Below are 20,108 nucleotides of genomic sequence, written 5' to 3' on the forward strand. Positions count from 1 at the left end.
AGGAGTCAAAGAGGATAGAGGAAATAAAATATTTAAGTGGGATGATTTCTAGAGAAGCTTGTAAACATCATGTTAATTCCACTTTTATTATTGAAAAAAAAAAACATTGGAAAACTTATTATGAAAAATTTAAGGCAAATAAAAAGACAAAAGAAAAGCTAAGGCAGACTGCAAAATTAAAATGAAGATGATAGGCAAAAGTAGAAAAAGAGACATGAAGATGAAGCTGAAATAAAGTGACTTTAGAAAGAAGGAAAAGAATAATTGGGGAAGAAAATAATCAATCGAGATTATTATCAATCAAACAAAAATATTTTGAATAAAAAATTTATTACAGCACCACTACTTATCGCTCCATGTATTCTTGACTCTGCTCAAGAGGCTCACTAATCCTAAAATATTTATGGCTAGGGAGGCTGGAAGTCCAGAACAAGTAATTTCCTTAACATGTTTGATGATGCCACCAGCTGTAGACCTGTTCAGTGATGTCTTGCCTTCTAAAAATACCTCAGAGAAATTCCGTAACTTCATTGATTCTGTCTCCAGAAAGTCTGAATCTCAGATCTACTGCCCTAAATCCCTTCTTCTATCAGGAAGTTTGCAAGTGTCATTTTACTGCAAACAGTGTTATGAGCATCAAATCCAACATTGTTTCTAGTGTTCCAAAGTGACTGTCTTCCCTCTCAGCCGGGGCATCCCAAGAGTCATGTTATTTTCAGAATTCCTTGATCAATAAGACTCTTACCCCTAGTATTTTTGTTAAGTGAGTACTCCCAAGAACTGGTTTAGAAGTTCCTTTCACAAGAAGAAATTCAGTGCTATTCAATATCCCAATTTCTGGCTCCAGAACTGGAGGAAACTCAGATTTCTCTGAGATTTCCATCAAAGGGGAACAGTGAACCTCTCTCTCTGGGAATGGGTAAGCTCACCGCTAGTCACTGCACAGAGCTTCATAGGAGTGTAGTTAATATAACAGCACTTGGATTGGAATGCATTGCTGTAAAATGTTTTTGATCACCACAGAGTAGTTTAGGCTATGGTTTCTAATTACCATGTAAAATAATGCAAATGTGGATATGATTGGCCTCCCATGAGGGAATAGTATGATGAAAAACTTCCAAGAGAAACAGTGTGCTGTAGCTTACACATGAAGCTGCTTTTATTCACCTTTACACTTGATTTACATTTAACATTTTCCCTTGCCAGCTTAGTGGGTAGAGCAGCAACACAGACTGCATTTGGCTCTTCATGCTCAAAATGCCAGCAGACATTCAGGAGTCAAAAAAAGCTGCTCATACAAGCTCATATACTGGAGAAAATATTTCCAGTGGCATTTGAGGTGCTCTGTAAGAGTGAACAGAGTTAAAATGATCCAGCTCTCCCTTGGTTATGTTCCCAAAAAGGAATAAGAACAGCCTCTATGTCACATGCCTGGAAAAAAGTCTTCTCTGTGATGGTGGGTTTGCAGGTCAGGAGTCACCTTGAAAATATTTGTTCATATCCAAGCTCCTGGAGGGCCTGCTGACCACAAACTAACTGTTGGAGAGATGCTAATATGCAACCTACAGCTAAGTGTGCCCTAGTACATTTGTGGAGGAAGCTTTTCCATGGCATTTTTGTTCTGAAGTAATTTGATTTGTTTGTTTAAAGTTATGATGAGGGTGTTTTTGCCAGAAAGATCAGGTAGAAATAGCTGAGGAGATCAGTGCTACACAGGAGGCTGGCACAGGTAGTGCTCAGACAGATGTGATTGTGATTCACAGCCCAGGAAGACAGATGCAGACGTGCCAGGAATGGTGGAGCGTTCCCAGATCAGCTGTGTCTTCTGCCAGGAGAGGTTGATCTGACAGGAGTAATGCCCATCCAAGTCCAAAGCAAAGTCACTACAAATGTTCAGACAGGTGTCTGGAACACCAAAACACCCGATCTTCATGCCAATAATCCTACCAAAGGAGCTGAAGCCTCTAAGCTGGCATGTCTGCACTGCCCTTGAATAAAGCATGCATTTGGTGTTTGGAAGGGTGAGAGCATATCTTGGCTGTGCAGTTTGTCTGAGAATAGTCCATGTTGCCATTGTACAGAAAACTGGTAGGCTTCAGCAGAGAGGGGGCAGACAGTTTGGAAAGGAAAATGTAAAAGGGGAAAGTGTCTGGAAGGTTACAGTCAGGGTATTTCCTCCTTGACAATTTCCCTTCTATTCTTTTTTATATTTTATCACTGGGTAAGACTAGTCTTCTTTTCCACTCCCATCTTCATTACAAATACAGAAATCAAAATCAATGTTCTTCTGTGTTGAAGAACACCATTATAAAGGCCAAGAGGAAGAGATTTATATTGAGATTTCACAATAGTATTACAGGTATCAGTTTTGTGTTTACATGTTATAGTAGCATTTCAAGTTTAATGCATCAAATTTCAAACAGAAAAAACAGGTTTTAAGACAGTGAATCAAACACAATTCCAATTTGGTTGCAAATTATTTTAAAAATGGCTGCAATTTGCTAAATAATTTTCTGAGATTGCAGTTTTTTTGCCTTAAAAATGGAAAATAGTAAAGAAAACTTCCTGATTTGGGTTTTGTTTGGGTTTTTTAAGCAGAACATTTAAAACATTTTGGTATCACCAAAATTTACTGTAATTCTTTGTGGATTCATTAAAGTCATGATATTTTAAGGTACAGTAAGCTTTATATAGAACAGTTGATTACCAAGTCCTACAACATAAGGCCTTTCAGGACTAAATGGAAAAAAATTGAGGGTCTAAAGTTCTATATGGCCCACTCCTAGACTGAACTTGGAAAGTAAAACACAAATGAAAACACCCAAGCAGAGAAAGCACAGGACTGACAAATACAGATTTTTCACTCTTTCCAAAAACAAGCAGACTTGTAGGACTCCATGGAATATTCTCATAGTCTGGGTTGATATGAATGAGGCTGAGGCTTATTCAATGTAGTCTGGAAACACAGAAAAGTGACTGGAGTCTGCTCCTCCTCCCTTGTTTTTTATATAGTCTCCTATATCTGATTATTAGCCCCTTTACCTGCCTCCCTGCAGTCTTCATCCAGAGATGTGCAAGGCCAGGTTGGGTAGGGCTCTCAGCAATGTGGTCCAGTGCAAGATGTCCCTGCACACAGCAGGGTGCTTGGAACTAGGTGATCTTTAAGGTCCCTTCCATGAGTCCCAGACAAAGGAAAAAATACAACGGGAAGAACACAAGAGCAGGTGGATGTAAGTTGGCAACCCCTAAAATATAACTTTAAACCCTACAAATCTGATCTTAACCTTTACAGTGAATCCATGTCATTAAAATTAACTCTGAATGCTGGATCCTTCTTATATGCATGTAGCTTGCAGCTAAAACTCACATTTCATTATACTCAGCTTCTTGTACCTACATTTAATTAAAGATGAAAAATGATGTGATGTGTAAATATCCTTCAAAGGGCAGCATGTCATTGGAATCTGATGTGATAAAATTGGATTATAATTAAGGATAGTTATTTTTCCTTCTTGATAATTTTTCTGCTTATCTTCCTGGGAAAGGACTTCTCTCACCTTGAATACAACAGAGCCCCTGAATTTCCCTTTGATAACAATAACATTTGCACATGTACCACCAGAGGACACAACAGCGAAAGACCAAAGGTCCAGGACTCTAATTCATGACCGCTGGCAGATGCAGGCAGGAAAGTTAACGAGGTTACCAATCACAAGGACTGGGGCAGGTACTAAGCACAGTTTAGGTGTACATGCATCATCATCATCATCATCATCATCATCATCATCTAAGGCCTTCTATTGTTGTACACCACAGGCCTGTCACCACAGCATGAAATTGGCAGTGTTTCTGTCCTGAGTCATGACTGCGAGCCACAAGCAAACACATCTCCTGTGCAGAGATGTTGCTGTCTGGGTGATAACCTCTGGGAGGCACACATAGCTGAAAGCTGAGGAAAACAGCCTATACATCTCCCTTACAGTGAATTTGAAGAGTTCATGAACCATAACTCTTAGATGCAGTTCCCAGGTCAGCTACAGATATCCAGTGATATGCTGAACATATAATTCTTCTGCTCCAGTTGTCGTAGATGTAAAATTAGGCTTAACATTCATTTGTCTTGAAGGCAGATTAAAAGGTTAAAACTATTAATGTTTGCAGAGCTACTTGAGGAAAGTATTACAAACGTAACACACTACAGTATTACCTATGAGTCCTGAGAAAACATAGTGTCCTTTGTGCAAACTTATTTCCAAAAACTTTAGCAACACCAGATTCTTAGAAATCACTACCCTTTCTGAAATCACTGTGTCTCACACATCACAGTTATGAGTTGATCAAAAAGCAGAAGGAGACAAGTGAGCTAACCTAAGAGGATAGGGATAGGGTGGAATAGTCCTGATGCAGAACCAGTCTTTCAAAGAAGAAAAAAAGTCTGTCTCTTCTTTTCTAACTGCAGTGAAGAAACTTACAGAGGTTTTCCCTCAACTCCTGGACAAAATGCGCAGAGTAGAACAGAAGGCACCAGCAAACAATATTTCTTCCAGCATTCAGCGGATCAGAGAGTTAATTGCTCAAACCAGGAGTGTAGCAAGCAAGGTAAAACTTTTGGACTTCTGGGGATTTTGGTTACTAGTGCTAATAATCAAATCTTACTATAACCTCCATTTTCTTGGGCTATGCTAGAACCCAAACCTGGACATTGTCACCTCCCCAAAACCAAATGAACAAAGCACACTGGAGGTCATTAAACTCCTTATAGTTACTATTTGCAAGCCTTTGACTTTATCATAGTATTCATGGTAGACTATTGTTACTGCAGTAGCAATTTGACAACAAAGATTTGGGCACAATGCATAAGATGGCCAGAAAAACAAAACCTAATTACCTATAATTTGTAGGCAAATTACCTACAAAGCTAATTACCATGAGTAATAATTACAGCAATTTAATGGAAGCTTTTCTGAGATGACAGGATTTCTTTTCCTGTCTTTTGAATTAATTTTCTGCAGGGTAAGAGAATCCTTGGCTCACACATATTTAATAGTGAAAAAACCACTTTCATTACCATACATAAATAATGAGGGTTTTTTCTCTAACGAGAAAACCAAGGTCAAGTATATTTGAATTCATTCAGAGAAATAAAAAATTCAGTGTATTATTGTATGTTCACAGTGCTGGAATATAACTTGGAAAAATCAGTTTGTATGTAGTGCTTGACTGTTCTTTAAAATGTATTTTGTGATTCAGGTATACTGTGTTTAAACTTGAAAACATTACTTCAGTTATATTGAAAGCATTTTGAACTAAAATGAACAGTTTTACAATTTTTTTAACATCTCATAAATATCACTGTAGATTCAATGATATAACAGGATTACTCATGAATAGAAAATGGTTGCACTACTCCCAAAGCAAAGAAATAAATTATGAGCAGAAGTTTTATAGCTGTGCGAGAATTTCATTATGTTCCATACATAGTAATGTAGCCCTGATTCAACTATGCACACACCTATCTCCCACTAAAATGTAATTTTCTTTATGAATATGCTAAAGCAGAGTTCATTAGGACCTTTAATTAATTTTAAGATAACTTTCTCCATAATCTTTACAGTGTTTTTCAGGAAAGATTGTTTCAAACATACAATTTTACATGCCAATATATAGATGCCAGCTCCACTCTTGGAGTAAGCAAGGCTGCTGGCACAGTATTGTTACACACCTACCTTAAGTAACGACCCCAGGCAACAACAGGTGTCTCACTTTGTCCCTCTGCAACCACAGGTCCAAGTATCTATGATGTTTGAAGGCCAATCAGCTGTTGAAGTCAATCCAAAGATCAATGTGGAAGAACTGAAATCTTTCACTTCCATGAGCTTGTACATAAAGCTCCACAAAGAAAACCCACAACTGGCAGCCTCTCCGGACAGATTCATTTTGTACCTTGGAAACAAAAATGTAAGCGAATAGACCAGTTAACTATTATGCATATATTAAAAAAAAAAATTAAATCAGTTTGAAATTTATTTGCCCTCAGTTTTTCCTGTCACTGTTTCTTCATGTTTCAGAACTAAAGGTGTCTATTCTATGACCATCACTTATTTTGTGACAAGCAAAGAGCGAGGGTTCCTGAGACCCCTGTCCTTGAGACTTGTCACCCCAAACAATGAAGGATGCTCTCTAAAAAGCAAATTAGACTGCCTGGCAGTGTACTGCTTTGATTGTCACTGCTGCAAGCCACACTTGCTATCTCCTCTGCCAATACCGACATGCTCTTAAGCAGTCAATGTCACCTGCCTGGCTTCTGTGAGATATGCTTTAATAAGTTTATGCTGTTGACAGTGTCAATTCCAAATCTCTGAGTTCACAGGCCCACAAGATAAGCAGACTTCTTTATCTGTGGCTTGTGCTGCTGTTGTACACTCTGTACACTCTTGATCACTACTTTGAAATAGCTGTTCTTTAAACTGTGGTTCTGAAAAGAAAAAAAAATCACAACTCACAAGCCAGCTATTATTCTGGCAATCTATTACGTGGGAAGGTAAAGATCCAGGCTTTTATTTTTAAGCTTTCCTAAAAAAGAATGTCTACTGAATATAAATCAAGTGAAACGCCTCTTGGCAGAATATTTAATTGCAGCATAATACTTAGGCTTTAGACCGTTTCCTGCACATGGCGCTGCACACTAAATAATGATGAACAGCTTCCCATTGAACATGACTAATTCATGGTCAGCAGAGTCCTCATGACCTTGAATTTACCTCAGTAAAAATGGATATAAAGTAAAATATCAGAGACTTTTTTTCTGTACAGTTTTATGTGGTGAAAGCAACCAATTAGTGAATGAAGGTTTTGTTCCTATTTAAATAGCTTTCAGTAATATTTAAAAGTGTCATTCAGTTTTACCTGTATTCAGTCATTACCTTTACTTATGTCCTGCATTAAATCTCTTTCAATGCTGTATCTCTAACATGTCTCTCCGTTGGTATTTTAGGCTAAACATTACATCGGTCTTGCAATTAAAAATGACAATCTTGTGTACATTTATAATCTGGGGAGCCAAGACGTGGAGATACCTCTGGATGCCAAGCCAGTGAGCACCTGGCCTTCTCACTTCAGTATCATCAAAATTGAGAGGTAACGTGATAACATGTATTTCCCTAAAATCAAATAGTTAACAGGAAAAATCAAGCAGAAAAGGTTGTGTCAGAGCTGCCAATCAGGAATTTTCAGTGTCTGGTTCTAATCCTGCTAAAATAAATGGAAATTCTTCCTGCTTTTGAAGAGCCAAGACCAAAGGGGCCACAGGGAGGAAGAGATAATGTCTGTCGTCCCTCCCTTTTTCTACCTCCTGATTACTAGTCTTCTCCAAGGATATAAAACCCTTCCTGGTTTTAGTTACCCCATGAGTTGGAGGCTTGTTTGTTCTTTTGTAAGTCTGACCATCATAAAATTCTCTTCCCTTATAATTCTTTTCTGCAGGATTGGAAGACATGGCAAAATGTTTTTAACTGTGCCCAGTCTTAGCAGCACAGCTGAAGAAAAATTCATCAAAAAGGGAGAGGTTCTTGGTCCTGGCTCCCTTCTTAATTTGGAACCTGAAAATGCTGTTTTCTATGTTGGTGGAGTGCCTCCAGGCTTCAAGGTTGGTCAGATAAATATTCTCTATTCAAAATTAAATAGTGCAAACTAACCTTGCTGGACTTCCATTTAAACACAGAAATGGTAGATAAAGAAAAAGTCCTTATTTAGTCATTTATCATCTTAGAATTCTATCTTTTAGCCATGGTGAAGAAGTTTTGCCTGGCATATTTTGTCAAACAAGTATGATGATCAGGTTTCTGTGAGCTGCTGTTCATGTTTCCTGAAAAGTTCTAAAAGGAATGCTTGCTAGCTGTTAAATAGCATGTATAAAAAAAGGCCTGTTAGTCCAACCTGACTTGCAGGATACCAGTATTTTTCAATGATAATGAGTTCTTGGCACTTAGAATTTCTCTTTTACAATTGTCACAAAAATGAAAAGTAATATATTGTTAATATTAGGATCTTCCAGGAAATGAACAAGATAGTAATTTGTTTGAATTTAAATTATCACTGGTTTAAATCCAGACTTATAACAGCATGAAAAGTTGCCTAAGCAAAATGTGTGTGAAGACCTGTGTGAGACAGTAGCATCAGTCTAGTTCCTAATAGTCAGCATAAACTAGCACCTCAACTACCTGCTTCTGTGAAGATATCAGTTCCTCTTTTGGGATTTAAAAATTGCTATGAATAATCTTGGCTGTGAAAATTGCATGGCTGAATAAAAGCACACCTAGAAAGACCTAAGAGAATTCTAAGTTCTTTAAGCTAACTGTAGCAGGTTCTAAAAATATCCCAATACTGATCCACAATCAGCTGTCCTAAAAACATAAAAACACAGAAAGAGTAAATCAATACACTTATGCATTCCTGAGATTGGCATCATTATGACTACTAAATACATGCCATGTCAGGAATTTTGGATTGCTGAGTCCTGGGTGCAAACTGCCTGGGAATAGGAGTGAAGGCTGAATAACAGTTTCATACACACATGCACATACAAAAAGTCATCCAGCAAATGAACCCTCTAGGTCTGTTCCAGAGCATAGCAGAGGAAAAAGAAAAGAGGAGAATGAAGAAAAGTGGAAAGGAAAACAGGAAGAAAAGGATTCATGATATTGAAAGGCGTGTTTGATAGGCATATGGGTCCCTTCCCTCTTAGAAAAGACACCTCACATTTTTATTTATTAACATAGAGTTTGATTTGTTAAAAGCTTTTTTGCTTCCCTGTTACACATGAAATGCACCACTTAACCACTAGAAACTCTCATGTTTAACATCATTTCAAAGACTAGAAGAAACAAAGGAAAAAAAGAAAAAATAATTTACCAAATGTATCTGTGCTGCAGGTAAGAATGTAATTTTACAGCTACTTATATTCTGTATTGAAGTATTACTATGCTATTGTATCATAAAAAAATTAAAATAATGAGAAGATGAAGAAAAGCTATTATAGTGATCAAACTCTGAAGTACAAGAGGTGTTATTATTATCACACCTGTTCCACAAGCAAAATATTTTAATATAAAAAGAATGGTATAGATCTGTTAGCTTTATTCTTTTGTATTTTCCCCTTCACCAGTGTGGCTGTTTAAATTCCATTTGCAGTGACCTTTGTTAAAAGAAGAAGTCTCTACATCCTGCTAGCTGTTCAAAATAATACCTACTGAGGATTACCCAGTGACACAGATTTTGAATCCGTGTCTCCTAGGTTTAAAGAGCTCTCTCATTTCTCTCTCTTTAATTATGGTATGGAGTTCTTTTTTTAGCTGTGAAGGATATCTATGCATTCGATATGAAATATCCACTGGCTTATTCAAATACATTGAGTAAGCTCTATTATTAGTCAAATCTTAGCTTTTTTCCCTGTTTCCAAGCATGCTTCCATCAAAACTACGAAAGAAGTTTTTGCTTGCAGTTGCCTTACCCGGCCTAATTCTCTCACTGTGAGACCATTTTTGTGCTCCCTTTTTACTTACAGCCCAAAGGCCATATCATGGTAAGGGCTGTGAAGACTATTCTCAGCGGTATCAACCGTATTTTCTTTTGAAAATACGAATTGCACAGGGACAAAACTGACCCCAGGCACAAATGCTCTCACAACACCCAACTAAAGAGCGCCACCTTTCTCCTTTTAACCCTTCCTCGTCCTCTGCACAGCTCCCTCCTAGCCTAAACCTACCTGGCTTCATCGGCTGCCTGGAACTGGCTACCCTGAACGACGATGTGATCAGCCTGTACAACTTCAAGCACGTCTATAACATCGACACCACCACATCGCCACCTTGTGCCAGGTAGGGACAGTCCCATCCTCACTCCGCCGCTCCCGTTTCTCTCAAGTGCTGGTCCTGATGGCTCATTCCTGCTTCAGATTAGCGAACTGAAAGTGGTATTGAGCCGTCCCAGGAGGAACTCGGTCGCTCTTTGCTCCTAATTTTATTGACAAGTTTAATTTTTTTAAATTTATTTATTTATAAATACATGTATGGATGGAATTTGGACTCCTTATGAGTCCCTTTTAGCATGAGATACTCTATTATTTTCCTGCTGTCTCCACTAGCTATCTCACAATCTTGGTCATGTCTTCATAAAGGACACTGCCACATTAGCTGGGGCTTGTTCCAGGCTTCCTCCTTACCCCACTGGCTTGCCTAGGACAGAGCTCCTCCTGACCCGAATCACGTTGCTCCAAACGATACAGCCACAGCCAGTCAGCTCTAGTAGGCCTGATAACCTTTAGTGTAGCCCCATCCCCAGCTAGGAAAGCTTATACAGAACTTTCTTCCTGCCATACACTTCAAGCCACCACAGATATTCTTTTCACAAACTGGGAAATGCAGTTCCTAAAGTAGAAGCTGCAGCATTCGTTTAGCACAGACACAGCAGGCATTTTGCTCACACTACAGGCAGCAACAGTGGAACCCTGCTCTGGAAAGAAAAGGAGAGTAATTTGCAGCATGCACTGGGAAGAAATGCAGGAAGTATTGGGATAGAGAAAATTAGCTTCCCACACCATTCCCAGAACGAGTGCAAGCTGATGCTCTCCTCTACAGAGATACCAGAGATACTTGGAGAATTCAAATGGATTTCTGCACAAACTGGGAAAGCTCTTAAGAGACATATATGTATATCCTAATAATGAGGAAGTGCTGAGGGCCTATCACTTTACCAGGATGAGCAAAGAATTTTCCTGAGCTCTACATAAAGCACAGGATAAAAGCACAGTGTAATGATGTAGTTTCATCTTCAAAGCTAAACATTATTTCTCAGGAAAAAAAAAATCCAGAAAAAATTGAAAGGAAGTCATCAGTCTCACCATGCCAGGCAGAAGCAGAAGTTCAGAACAATAATTTCAATAAAGTATATAAAGACATTTAAGTTCCCCTAAATTAAAATGGGTACTTGCCAACTAATCCTTCCCTGCTTGATTTTTCTATAGAGATAAGTTGGCTTTCACTCAGAGCCGGGCTGTGAGCTATTTCTTTGATGGCTCTGGCTATGCCTTGGCCAGAAACATTGAGAGAAGGGGAAAATTCAGCCAGGTGACACGATTTGACATTGAAGTTCGAACACCTACAGACAATGGATTGATCCTGCTGATGATTAATGGGGTGAGTACCAAGACCTGCTGGTACCCTTTATCCATTGGCACTACTAGTTCCCCAGTACCTAGAATATCTTGGAAAATCCAAACTGTTTATGTCCTCACATTTAACTTCTGGGAAGAGGAAATACTTTGTGTTTGTCTGGTGCATGTATACATTAGGAGGGAACTGGAACTTGCTCTGCAAAGGCCTCAGGAAGCCAAGGCCCTGAGCTGGATTCTGCTTCTATCCAGAGACAGCCAGGACTTCAAACTGGTCATATCCTAGTGATGATACTTCAAGATGGACTCCAGTTAAGCCCAGTTGTTGTACTTTTATTTAAATGTGAATGCTCAATCAAAGCTATGGGAAATTTCTGTGAAGTAACTCCCAAAAAGCAGCCACTCTGTGGTAGCTGTCATTTTTATAACTGTGCCTCACAGTGTACTAGCATTAAATATTTAAGTTACTGAAAATAGAAAGCAGTCCAAATAAAAAGGCTTGATGTCAAGAGCTTTTCTGTAGTTTGAGAGTGATGCAATCTCTATAATTTTGAAGACATGAAAATATCCTCTGAAGACAAACTTTTTTTTTTTTTTTTTTTTTTTGGTCTTTGGGCATTTTCACATCAAGCTTATGAGTTCTGTGTGGATTACAACCTAGAAAAGCCACAGAAAACATTTTTCTATGCAGATGCAGAGATGCAGTCAACAGACAGACACTTGTCTAGACACCTACATGTAACACTGCTTTAAGCATTTAGAAGGAAAAAAAAACCCTGTCATTAGAAGAGCTACTCTCTAGTTTGCCTATAGAATAACTTCCAGAAGAGGGCTGTGGGAAGCAAATTGCTCTGCAGCATAGCATGCTACCACTAACCTTCATTCTTAGGAGGTTTTGACTAAGCAGCTGCTGTTAAAAGTTTAAGAACCTTTATTGCAGAGCGCTTATTTTTCTTTAAAGCAAAAGCACCTAGAGGTTTCCTGGAGATCTATGTACTTTGTATTTGTCAGTGGAATCTGCAATCAAGTTGGATATCAGCTGTGGGAGACCATGCCTGCTCACAAGCACTTTTAGAAAAGCGTGGTAGTCCATTCTTCAATTCTGCAAAGACAGCTCATAAATACTCTGAATGTAATCCTTGCTTCATTTTCAAGTTTATGCTGTTCAGAACAAACCCAGGCTGCAGTTTCATTTAGGTGCTAGATTAAAACCTACTCTTACTTCTTTAAGTAGTGACTTCTGAAAGCAAGCTCATTTATGTCAAAGACAACAGTTCTTGCTTGGCCTGCAGTAGTGTTTTGAGAATTATTGTTCCCATTTTTCCATTATCCATGAACACTAGGAGAGAAGGCAAAACATTGGCATTGGAAGCATTAACCCAGATGCACATTTGCAATAAAGGTTTGTTTCTGTTTCTTTATGCTTAATTTCGGAACAAGACTAATTCTAGGGCGCAGATCTTCATTTCAAGCACTCCCTAAAGACTTTCTAAAGTACAGCTCCTATTTATAAAATTTAGGTCACCCAGCCACAGAACAGAAACTGAATCATAAAGTAGGAACAGTCAGAAATTCTAGAAAGCAAATACATAGTAAATACACTCTAGCTATTGCTATTATTTCAGTAAATACATCAGTGCTGATCAGGGCTGTGAAAAGGCAAAATCCTGAGCAATTACAGACATTGTGATAGAACTTGCTAATGCAGACACGGCCATTTGAGCACAACATGGCTTTTGCCAGTATAATACCTTTCATTTAGAGCATGTGGTATTATTTTAACAGTGACTAGGTGTGTTTACATCAGGAATACCTTACTGATAAAGAATAATGACATCACTCTGCTTCCAAATACTATTTCTATAAGGAAACAGTTCACCAAGTCTTTCAAAAACTGCCACTTATAAAGCAATTATGTGTGCATGTGCATATATACACATATATTATAAATATAAGCATATATAAAATGTGCTACAATTTTGCAAATAAATATTTATTTCCCAGCATGCTTTTCCCAATGGCAGTCTCACAACACTGTTTATTTATAAACTTTTTGTAATTGCTGCCACATAGTTCTTTTCTGACTGCTGTTTTGTTTTACACAGAGCATGTTCTTCAGTCTAGAGATGCACAATGGTTTCTTGTACCTCCGCTATGACTTCGGTTTCAGCAACGGCCCCATACTTCTTGAGGACTCCATGAAGAAGGCTAGGATTAATGATGCTAAATTTCATGAGGTACAAATATGGTTACTATCACAGCCATTTGACCAACTATCCCAGAGGCTCCAAGCAGAAATAACTGCTCCGATGCCCATGAAAGGTGCAAAAGGATGAGGGTCAGGTGGTGATATGGTAGAACAGGCAGAAGAATAGAGTGCATGCAAGTCCTACCAGTACAAAGCAGAGGCAAGGGAAGACTGTCCCTGCCTCCTCATAAATAAGTGCTTGCAGAAAGATTGTGTGTATTGCTAGCCAAGGACAGAACCATTCACATGGGAGAAAGTTTTATTAATTCCATATGAAATTATATCAAGGACAGTTCTCTATATCAAATATAAAACCTTTCTCAAGTAAAATCATGTCATTATGCTAACTTGACCACCTTCGTTGTTATGCATTGCATTACAAGAATTATTTCCCATTTCATTTGAAAAGAGAGTTGATTTGGTTTTTTTTATATATGCACATTATTTTAGGGACTTCAGCAGATGTAAATTATCTACTTGTATTTCATTTCAGGGAATTTGCTATAAGCCAGTGTAACTGCGATAGTAGTAAATCCTCCCATAGTGAGTTGCTTCTCCTGCCTTTTACTTTATGTCCATTCAAAGTCTGATTCATGACCAAAACTACAGCTATAGGTCTGTTCATGTTTAAGCAGAAAATAATTAAACTCTCTATGCTTTGATAATGAAATAAGTTTTTTTTAAAAGTATGCCCTAACTTTTGAATAAATCAAGAAAGCATTCTGAAATTTACAGAGCTTATCTGTTTGCCACAGTGTAGAATTTTATACATTTTCTTTATTCTTAATTGAAATGTCCTGAGGGTTCAGTCAACAGAAAAATAGTGACATCAAAATAAACTTCCTACTAGTAATCATTGTCAGCCTCTCCCAATTTACAAACAAATTCTCTGTTTAATGGGAGGAATTTTTCAACAATTTTGTTGTTCCTCCTTCAACAGAAGGTATAAAGATGCAATCAATTTTGCAAGATCACCATATAAATGTCATAAAAGATGACATTTTTAAGCACATGCATTTCTTTTCAGATTTCCATTATATATCACAATTCTAAGAAGATGATCTTGGTAGTAGACAGAAGACACATAAAAAGTGTGGACAATGAAAGAACAGCAATGCCATTCACAGATATATACATTGGAGGAGCACCTGCTGACATCTTACACTCCAGGTTGGTTTACAAATGGGATCCAATCAGTATTTTCAATTAATCACCATATGTAAGTTAAGTTGTATAGCCTGTCTTTAAGGGATAACAATAAAAAAATTTCTTTGGCATCAACATTATATGAAACAACCCTTCAGACACTCTTCTAAGTGTCTCTCAGAGCTCTTAAGTACTGAAGCCTAGGCTTGATCCAGCACAGTTAAATTTTACTGAGACTAGCCCAGTTTTAGTAAGGGTAACAGAAACAGTTGTGTTATTCAAACAAAACGGCATTTTCAAACAACATGTTAACATATAAAATTGGAATTTTTCCTTGCTCTGCAAAAAGTGACCAAGCCCTCTACCAATCGCATTTTCAAACCTAAAGATGATCCTTTTCCCATTAAGCATTTCAGTTCTGATTCATCTCAGGCTCTCTTTGGATGTAAGTCAGCTGGCTCTGTGTAGGTGTGGGAAGAAAAGTCTCATTTTCCTATTGTACCATTTGGCAGAAATGCAGTTTAGCCTCAGTAGACTGTGTAACTCTAATTTCCTGCCATAGGAATCTGCCTGACCCCAGGGTCACGCTCTGAGAGCAGACTGGCTGTTTGAAGAAGAGCATGCTGTTCTGATAGGCAGTATCCATTCCCAGGGTCAGACAGCAAGGCCAGAATTTTCAAAAGGGCTCCTCCAGCTGCTATTTCAAGTGTCACAACTGTTTACAGGAATACCCTCCATGTTAAAAAAAAAAAAAAAAAAAAAATACCAAATGTTGCACAACAGCTTCTGGTATTTAGTGGTAAATCTTGTGAAATTTTATTATTTATTTTGCTGTCAGAAGAAGCTGCTATTGAAATCTGAGATACAAAATACTTAATCTTTAAACTTTTAATACAGTGACAAGCTTCACGTAAAGAAAAATTATGCCTTTCAATCCCATGCAGTTATTTGAACATGCAGGCAGAGTAGTGTGCAAGGGAGAAACAGAGTATAACTTACCTTTCAAATACTTCTTTACAAAGGTCTTTTATAAGGGGCTATTAAGAAAGCTAGTGAAGTGAAGAGAGAAAATGCTGCAGTGGATTGGGAAGCAGCTGGGAAAAAGAAATTGGGACATAGTAGTAACTTTTCAGTTTTTACAGTATAAAAAGTCTACAGCACATTCTCAAAGGATGTCTCTTGGGGCTGGAATTAAATACATTAATGATCTAGAAAGAAAGTACCGAAGGATGGTGAAAATTACTTTCATTAATCAAGCCTAAAGAACACTGAAAAAGCCCAGAAGGACCTAGAAATCTAGATAATTTAGCAACTCAATGGCAGATGAGACTTGTTCACAAATATAGGATAAAAGATGAATCACATGAATTATGCATGCAGTTTTCTGAGCAGATTGTGGTTATTCTGAAAAACACCTGGAAGGTACTGTCAAAGCAGGAAAAATAGCATCTCAATTTGATTTATTGAAAAAATATGGATATTGATCTAGTACCAATATCCAACTGTGACGGACAAAAACTCTCTAACAGTTTAAAGTTAGAAAGTGTATGTTTATTCGACGCTGAGCAGTGTGTGGGATAGCTCCCAAATACACACCATACCTTCCAGGTGATTACAGAGTCTTTATCCATACAAGTATTGAATACACAAAATAAAAATACATATTCATAATTTTGGTACATCCCATTCCCCACTTCATATGCTAATTACTCCAAAAGCTATTAAGCATGCGTAGTTTGTCCCTTGAAATGGGTCGGTGGTCCCTTTCATGGGGAGGGGTCCCAAAATGAGGAAGTAAATGAAGTCTTCCTCGTTCTGACCTTTCTACCTTTTCAATGCAAATATGACAAATGAACTCTTGGTAGAACTCCCATTCCTTGTCTTCAATTGGTTTCAGAACAGAGGAGGCCCACAATTGTCTTATGTTCCTAAACGCTATTTGTCAGTTTCTATATTCTTCATTATAAACCCAGCTAAATAAACATTGTGCTGACAAGCAATCAATTATTAGTTAACTACTAACTCCTTACTTCATCTAGACCTACTCATTTGTTATTATTATTTTAATTAACTCTAGTAAGGCTTATTTCTAACTAAAATCTTAGCTCCTCTAAAATCTCTAAATTCTTTAAAATTTACATTTCAAATTAACAAGCAGTATCAGAAAAAAAACCCATAGGTATTGTAAAAATATTATCAATTATAATGTTTAAAAATATATACAGAAATTACTCAAGCAGAGCTGCAACTTTGATATTGTACTCAGCTTTCATTCTCTTGACAAGACTAGACAGCACAAAGTATGGGCCAAATGCGGTGGCATCATTCTATTTTCATCAGGAGCATAAGTTAGTATCCTGCTGATGATGTACTTCTCTCTCTCTACTGCTACTACTATCTACTACTGATATTTATGCTTCCTCTTTGCAGACAGACTCACATTTAACCAACTTTGCAGGGCAGCAGCAGCATGGCGAAACTAGTTCTAGTCTTAGAGTAGTCTAACAGTCTTCTAAAGCAGCGTATTACTCACTTCAAATGCACTTTTCTCTGTCAATTGATTTTTTTTTCTCCAAATAAATGAATCTGGAAGTACCACCATATGTTATTTTGCTCCCACCTCACTCACTGCATAAAGCAGAAAGCTAAGGGTAGGCAGAAGCACTGGGAACTTAACTCTTAACTGAATTAAGTTAACTCAAAAGCCTTTCTTTAAGTGAAAGCCTTTCTTTTATTGCTTGTTTCGATAAAATGTTGTAGCATTTAACACAAAGACATATTTGTCGCATCCAGCCAGCCTGAGAGTCAAGATTAGAGTAATCAATCAGAGTAAAGCTTATAGTTAACTGATTAGTGATACTCCACACTTTTGTCCAAATCCCAGTAAGGATGACAGAAGCCTTCCTGTTGGTTTTGTCTTCCTGCTGAATTCACTGAGGAGCAAATTAAGCCCCTACAGCACTCCTTCTCTCACCATATTTCAGACATGTACATGTACATCTGCACTACTTCATCTTATGGTCTGGGTTTTCCAATGCAAAAAAAATAGGCATTTCCAGATCTTGATTCTTCTGCCACGCTCCCAATATCTGCCTTACAATGAGCTAACTCACAGACAGTGAGTGCAGGTAGCAGATGTCAACAGTACCATGTCACGTGCCGTGAAGAGAGTCCCACTGCTAAGGTACATCTTGCTTAAAGGACAAAGCCTGCTTCCAGGCAGCCAGGTCAAAACTCTGGATTTCACACCCACTCCTTCAGTGTATTTGTTCCCGAGTTATCTCTTGGACTGGTACGCAATAGCTCCCATATAATTTCCTTGCACCTGTCATAGACTCACTGTGATTTTATGAAAATTACTTTTTCATGCACCTTGAGAATTGTGAGGATAAATTCAATTATAATCACCCTGTGCTGTAATGTTGTGGTATCTTGGTAAGATGCGCAGTTGAAAAACTGAGACTAATGAGTAGGAGCAGTTGGGATACACTGCTGTGCTGTCTACCTCAATTCTGACATAAAAAGGATACTGAAAGCCCACTAACTGCTCTCATTTAAAATTATGTAAACCTACACATCAGCAAGTAGAATTTACTCTTACTTCCATGACCTCTGTTAGTATTTTTCATGAGAAATAGAGACCCATTTGCTTGCAAAGGCAATAATGGAGATTGTTAGTAAAAGCAAGACAGGAAGCCTAAATCAGAACTTCTCTTTAGAGCTAAAAAAATTGAGATAAAAATAAATTTATTTTTACCACAAGTACTTATAAATACATAATATTTACTACAATTGGTGCATCTTGACTTTTCAAAACATAGTGTGGGGCTCATTAGTTGTTTTATAAAAGGATGCAAGAATCGGGCACCAGTGAGGCAAATGACTGAAGTTCTTCCAGGCCTTTTAGAACATCTTGGCAACAAAATCCTGTTCAGAAAGGCAAGGGCTAACTGCAGTTTGTTTGGCATTGTTGTCCAACAGCATTAGCTCACATCTGGCAGGAAGTATCGGCTTTAAAGGCTGCATGAAGGGTTTCCAGTTCCAAAAGAAGGATTTCAACTTGTTGGAAGAACCAGGAACCCTGGGAATCAGCTATGGGTGCCCAGAGGATTCACTGGTAAGCATAACACCATTTGTGACATAACAGCAAATTTTGACAATGAATATAGCTGGAAGCTTGAGTTTTACTCCAAACAATGGAAAGACAGTCTTCCATCAAGGAAATGACTATGCACCCATTGACTGGCAGAGGTGGGGGGGTTATGTGTGTCTGTAAAACCTGCTGACATAATACCCAATTTTCACTCTGAGCCATAGCACAAGGTATTTCGCTTAAAATTCTTCTCATATGTGAAATTGCAATGTGAAAGCTCAATCTAAAATAAATTATCTACTGTATTCTGAAATATTCCAGTGTAATTCATTTTTTCTTAAAGATACAAGGAGAATCATCGTTACATGCATCCTAATACAGATGTGTGAAATGGAAAAGACAGCAAAATATTCACCCTTCAAATGAGTTCTCGCCTTAAGCCACATCAGCTCTTCCTCTATGACACACACACAATAACTACACCAGCATTAGTGTTGTTTTGGATTTTTTTGAGAGTTTTAAAGTTTTTCTAAAGGCTTTTTATACTTTCTGATGTTTACATATTTCTACTGAATTTTCTCACACTGTTCTTGCAAATAATGATTGTTTTGCATTCTTCTTTGTAGGTAGAAAGAATTAATGGACTGTTAGTTTGACCAGTGCAGTTGGAGAGGTGGCAATTTCACCCTCCAATCCACTGTAATTTTTAAGTTACTATATATAGTAGAGTCAGAAAATAAAACATTTTTAGTTCTTTTCTTCCCCTCTTTTACATCTAGCATCCATGTGTAAGTTATTTCGTGTCATAGTGTAACACATTAGCTCTGAGAAAATTGCCATTTAACTTCTGGTTCCTTCTATCATTCATCATTTGTCCACTATAATGCAAGCTGGCAAGTCCAGACAGTGTTTGGTGTCTTCATCATGTGGCCATGTCTACCAAAAGCCATGCTGCAAACCTGTGAAGAGGAAGGATTGCTTGTAGAACTCATCACACCACCTCACCCTGTCAACACAAAGCTATCTGCAATTTGTCCTGCCTTGGACCTAGCTTAGCTCATGAGACTCAGAGAGTTATAGACCACCATGTCCAACACCCTCCACGCTACCCCAGTACCCAGCACAGCACAGAAAGTAATATGTCATGTGCTGGAACTGTGACTCAGTGCCACACAGCTCAGACAGGGGCATGAGTACCTCTGCTTCCACTTGTCATGCTCTTTAACAACAGCAGACTTAAGATGGGGCCAAGATCCCAGGAAGCTGGGAATAATTTGACTTAGTCTAAAATTGCTACACTTTCTCAAGATTTTCCCATGATGTGAGAGAAAGCCTATATAATTTAGGGTACGATACGCAGGAAAAATCGTTTTTAGAACTGAACTGGCTGCAAGTGTTAAAAAAAATTAGAAAGAAATAGCCTCATTCTTTGTATTATTGGAATGGTTTTTGAT

At 37.9% G+C, this 20,108-nt stretch overlaps 1 protein-coding gene across 1 annotated transcript in view; it reads left to right on the forward strand.

Moving 5' to 3' along the window:
• LAMA4 (laminin subunit alpha 4) overlaps positions 1-20,108 on the forward strand; it is a 105,516-nt gene that overhangs the window by 69,219 nt on the left and 16,189 nt on the right. Inside the window, exons 18-26 of the mRNA XM_021555532.3 lie at positions 4,460-4,599; positions 5,785-5,958; positions 6,995-7,137; positions 7,483-7,645; positions 9,742-9,875; positions 11,021-11,192; positions 13,273-13,404; positions 14,443-14,585; positions 18,543-18,678. Coding sequence (XP_021411207.2) covers positions 4,460-4,599; positions 5,785-5,958; positions 6,995-7,137; positions 7,483-7,645; positions 9,742-9,875; positions 11,021-11,192; positions 13,273-13,404; positions 14,443-14,585; positions 18,543-18,678 — 1,337 coding nt within the window. The remainder of the gene's footprint in view (positions 1-4,459; positions 4,600-5,784; positions 5,959-6,994; positions 7,138-7,482; positions 7,646-9,741; positions 9,876-11,020; positions 11,193-13,272; positions 13,405-14,442; positions 14,586-18,542; positions 18,679-20,108) is intronic.

This window comes from Lonchura striata, chromosome 3 (genome assembly GCF_046129695.1).
Source record: "Lonchura striata isolate bLonStr1 chromosome 3, bLonStr1.mat, whole genome shotgun sequence".
Classification (NCBI taxonomy): Eukaryota; Metazoa; Chordata; class Aves; order Passeriformes; family Estrildidae; genus Lonchura; species Lonchura striata.